This window comes from Pundamilia nyererei, unplaced genomic scaffold (genome assembly GCF_000239375.1).
Source record: "Pundamilia nyererei isolate P.nyererei 1_Seehausen unplaced genomic scaffold, PunNye1.0 scaffold00029, whole genome shotgun sequence".
Lineage (NCBI taxonomy): Eukaryota > Metazoa > Chordata > Actinopteri > Cichliformes > Cichlidae > Pundamilia > Pundamilia nyererei.
Genome location: NW_005187430.1, coordinates 2,553,960 through 2,558,583, shown reverse-complemented (window position 1 = coordinate 2,558,583; position 4,624 = coordinate 2,553,960). Strand labels below are relative to the sequence as shown.

Sequence of the window (4,624 nt, the reverse complement as noted above, 5' to 3'; positions counted from 1 at the left end):
CCAGAAACATACAAGAAGCCCCAAATGGAACAAAGAAGAAAAGTACCCTAGCAGGTAAACAGTAGGGACCAATGATGTGCAAAAAATTGACGGTTTTAATATTCTCAGCATACAATGTGCACAGATAATGGAGATTTGGAGCACCAAGATAACAATGCAGACATTTCTCTAGAATTAGTTTTTAAAAAAATATGAGATGGGACAGTGTGAAACTGTGGATGCAGAAAATGACACAAACAGTAGGTGGGATCCTCTTTCATCTTACACATTAAACTCTTCATGCTGCTTAAGGAGTTGCTTTAAGCCTGACATGCATTGACTGCATTGGCAGGAGTTATTTAGTGTAGGCACTCATGCAGCACGTCAGAAAACATAAGACAACAAAGGTGTAAATTTACAGTGCATCAGTCTCGGGAGTCAGTAGAGGGCGCTAACAGCCCTGTTTCCTCAGGCTGCAAGTCAGTGAGGAGCAGCTCGTGGCGCAAACAGCATGAACTGCGCTCTGCATGTCTTCACTGATTATTTATGGCTATCGTTTACAGCATGTGAATTATAAGAATAAAAGCAAAAGTTTCTCTGTACATTTTTTCTGTCACATTTTTATCGTGACAATTTCATATAGAGAAACATACAGAGAAACTTTTGTTTGAATTTTGTTTTAATTGATTTGATTTTTTGCTAAGAGCCTTAAAAATGCCCAATTCGAGGTAAAGTGTGAGAAAACGTCAATAATAAATCTATCAGCTGTCCTCCCTTTTTCCCGCCCCTCTCTTCATTGGCTCTCTACACCGACGTTCCACGCTAACGGGGCTGCGATTGGTCCGCTGGGCTGGCCGTCAAAGAGAGCTCCGGCTTTGGGCAGAGAGACGCACGCTGCTTCTAGTCCCTGCTGCTCAGTGCATCGAGCGGCGGAGGGAATTGGAGTTTGTGCGTCTTGTTGTGAGTCCGTGGACCAAACAGCAGCAGCACCAGTGCGCTTTTCCTCCTCCAGAGCCGCGGGCATCCCGGGGAGGAGCAGCAGCCGTGCATGTATTGGATAGAAGGAGGAAGAGGATTCTGCTTTTTTGCCTCATTCATTATTATTTTTTGACTCATTGAGACATCCATATTTTCGCTTTTCCCTAATGGTAACCAACACCGAGCAGCCGGAGACATGTGGACTAATCTGGGGAAACTGCAGCGCTTCTTCCTCTTAGTGTGTCTTCTCCTGACGCTGCGGGCTGAGGTGAGAACTTTATATCTTTCAGCTCCGAGGCAAATGATGATTTTGTTGCTCTGAAGTTCTGATTATTATTATTATTAATGCTGTTGTTGGGGGTTTGTTGTGTGTGGTTGCTTGGTTTTTTTTGGGGGGGGGGGGTTCTTGTGGGGGGCTCGGAATAAATTCCATTCTTAATTGAATTGCCTCCTGAATCACGTGTTCTGGAATTTCGGGAGACAAATTAGATTTGCCAAAATTCTCTGCTGTGTCATAATTGCGCGTGTAACAGCAGACATCCGCAAATTTGTTCTCATCCAGGCGCCAAATGACTGCCATCCGCACCGAGTGCGTTAATGCGCGCCCGCTCTTGAAAGTTTGGTTACTCTAAGAAAAAAAAAAGATCGTTAAGTGTCTTCACATGTTAGCAGTGCACCCTCACCTGCACAGAGAATCCCTCTACTGCTGTTATCAGCAGCAAGCGCCTCTAAATCTTTTAATGGTTTGCTTGTCTTTTCACTTTAGGTGATTTTGACTTTTAACTCAGACTGGATGGGTTTTCAAGGTGGATGTGTTTGTAAAGCAGGACTGCAGACTGATCTGCAGAGTGAGCTAAACTGGGAATGCTAGGTCCTGAAGCTGAAACGTGCCAAAAATGTACAGTAGCGTCTGTGCAGAGTGACTGCGCTGCAAACACATGAGCCCAGGTCGTGTTTTCTCCCCACATCCACTTGTTTCCACCTGGAATGTTCGCGTGCAGTTTTGTGGAGAGCTTTCACTGAATCAGTGACATTTCTCGTAAGGGCGGCGATGGTTATTTAACCGAGGGTCATGCAACACTTTGTATACCTGCATGAATCACTGATAGAAACAATAAACTGACTAAATGTAAGGTTTAAATTACTATTATTATTATTTTAATTACCTGTTACAGAGAGATGCTGCTACCATCTTAGGCATTTTTTTCACACTGCCTTGTTCTCCTCAGGTGTCTCGGGCCACCGGTTACTTCGAGCTGCAGTTGATTTCGGTGGAAAACCCCAAAGGTCTGCTAAACAACGGCGATTGTTGCGACGACGAGAAGAGCGCGGCGGAAGGCCACTGCGGCGAGGACGAGTGTGACACCTACTTAAGAGTGTGCTTAAAGGAATACCAAACGGAGGTCACGACTAATGGACCGTGCACCTACGGCACGGAAACTACACAGGTTATCGGTGGGAATACTTTTCAGTTCAAAGGCGGACAGAAAACGGGACAGAACCGGAACAACGATGTCGGGAAGATCAAGATTCCCTTCCAGTTCGCGTGGCCGGTAAGTGGACCTTGTTTGATGGAAATTTGCCACGTTTATGTGATAATTGCGCTTTTAAAATTTTTGTTTTGTTTTGGGTTTTTTTGCTGTAACATTCCGATTTCTCTTAAAAGAACGCGTAAAACACTATGTTCGTTGAAATGGCCATTTAGGACGCGCAGGTGGACGCAAGTTTACTAATATGTCATTTTATTTGCCAAAAATAAAATATAAATGTAAAATTGGATGTTGTCACGTATTGAGGCTAAACCCTGGCTCACGCAAAGTGCAGCGCGCATCAGTTTGGCACAGTTCTCTGCAACAAGTCGCTCCTTGTCTGAATCTCTGCTTGCCACTCATTCTATCCGAAGTTTTGGCAACTTTTGGACTCTTCACATCATCAGTGATTCAGTCAAGTCACGGGGTAGATCACGCTCTTCTCTGGGAACTTTGCAGGAAATGTCCGCGTGCTTCTGATAAAGCCAAAACCACCTGGTGAGCGCAGGACGCAAGACTTTTACGCATAGTGGTGGAGTGGTGTCCCAGTTCGATGAGATACCAAACAAGCTGCTGTTTGTGTGGCTTGTGTGTTTAAATGAAAGGAAGGGGGGGGGGGGGGTTATGTAAGGATTTTCAGTGCTGATTAAGAAGTGGCAGGTAACTTATTATCTAATCCAAACAGAATGGAGAGCCAATCAAAACCTGCCCCTTCTCCTTATTTGGAGGCACAGCGTGGGAAAGTGGATCAGAGCTGGCAATCAGAGTTTTGTTAAAAAAAACCCCCACTGCTGTTACACCCACAGATCTGCATCAGGGAGGTTTACTGTTTGAAATGATGTTTTGGTGGAGTTTACAGGTTTTGTTCCCACAAAACAGCTGAGTGAGCTGTCCAAACAAGAGTCATCAGTCACTGTGAGACAATCTGGAGAAGAGCATCAAGGTTAAAATTGATCATCAGAGCATGAAGGCAGGGATTAATCACACGATATTAAGGGAGGTGATTAGTCCAGTAATCAATTAGCCAAGGAAGGGAAAGTGATAAATCTTTTAATGATTGAGCAAACATTTATTTACATTCCCAATTCCTAACTATTTTATGATTTAGCACAGTTAGAAAAATTAATAAACAAACACTCAAAACAAATGCACAAAAAACGGTTGATTTCTTAGTGGAAACACTGGTAGATTCCTTTACTCAAAAAAATCACTTTATAACTTTATAACATTTTTTTGCATTTTATTTTGTTAAAATTATCTCAGGTCTGACCCATGAAGTCATGGATAAATGATGATAGAGGGGCGTGATAGGGTGCTGGGATGTGCTGTGGCAGAGGACTTCTCTGGGTTCCCAGGTGTGCATCAAACTTATTCCAGTGGGAAATGGGATCTGTAGTCTGTGTTTGATTTGAACTTTCTTTGGTTGTTCTGAGGAATTTTTGAGGTGTGGCCCGGTGCACTGTTCTACAGGATGGAGCTGCTTTTCGGTGGGTGGCATCCACACGAATTAGCAAGACCCAAGATTTTCCAGCAGAACATTTCATTGTAACAAAACGGTCAGCGGTATCCGTTTCATCTGTCAGCAGATTACTGTTGCAGTTTTTCAGTGTACAACGGTGTACCTAATCTTTTTGATTTTTAAAAGATTTACGTTAATACATAGCTTTGAACTTTTAGGCTCATGTGGTGGGTGTTTGGCAGAAATAATATTTTGCAAGAAAAAATAAAAACATGAAATTACTTTCATGAATGACTGTGGGGGGGGGGTATGAGTCCCCGTGCATCTGTTCATGTCAAAATGTACATATCGGGTTCTTTGTGTGCTTGGGTTGGCAGCAAGACCTTCCCATTCATCACTCCCCATGGTCAGCTGTCAGCAGAGGGGAAGATGGAAGTAGTAAGTTGGGGCCTTGCAGGCAGATTTGGTTACCACTAAGTTGTGTGTGACACAGGCGGTGGATATCAGTGTCACCTTCTACTCAAACAAGTGAACATCCTCCGGTCAATCGGGGCTGGGGGATGCCTTTACCTCGCCGCCTCTCAGGTTCATGCTCTACCCATTATTGGGTCATTGTTTCACTCGTCATGTGTGGGGTTGCTGTTTTCTGCTATCTGACAGACAGCAGATAGAGGTGTGT

The 4,624-nt window shown here is 43.9% G+C and overlaps 1 protein-coding gene across 2 annotated transcripts in view; it reads left to right on the top strand.

Moving 5' to 3' along the window:
* The first annotated feature begins 669 nt into the window (after positions 1-669).
* Positions 670-4,624, top strand: part of LOC102212692 (protein jagged-2-like) — a 49,679-nt gene continuing 45,724 nt past the window's right edge. Inside the window, exons 1-2 of one of the 2 annotated variants that reach the window (XM_005728593.2) lie at positions 670-1,225; positions 2,187-2,510. In XM_005728593.2, the coding sequence (XP_005728650.1) occupies positions 1,154-1,225; positions 2,187-2,510 (396 nt within the window). In that variant the 5' untranslated portion in view covers positions 670-1,153. The remainder of the gene's footprint in view (positions 1,226-2,186; positions 2,511-4,624) is intronic. The other variant, XM_005728594.2, reaches the window with a different exon arrangement.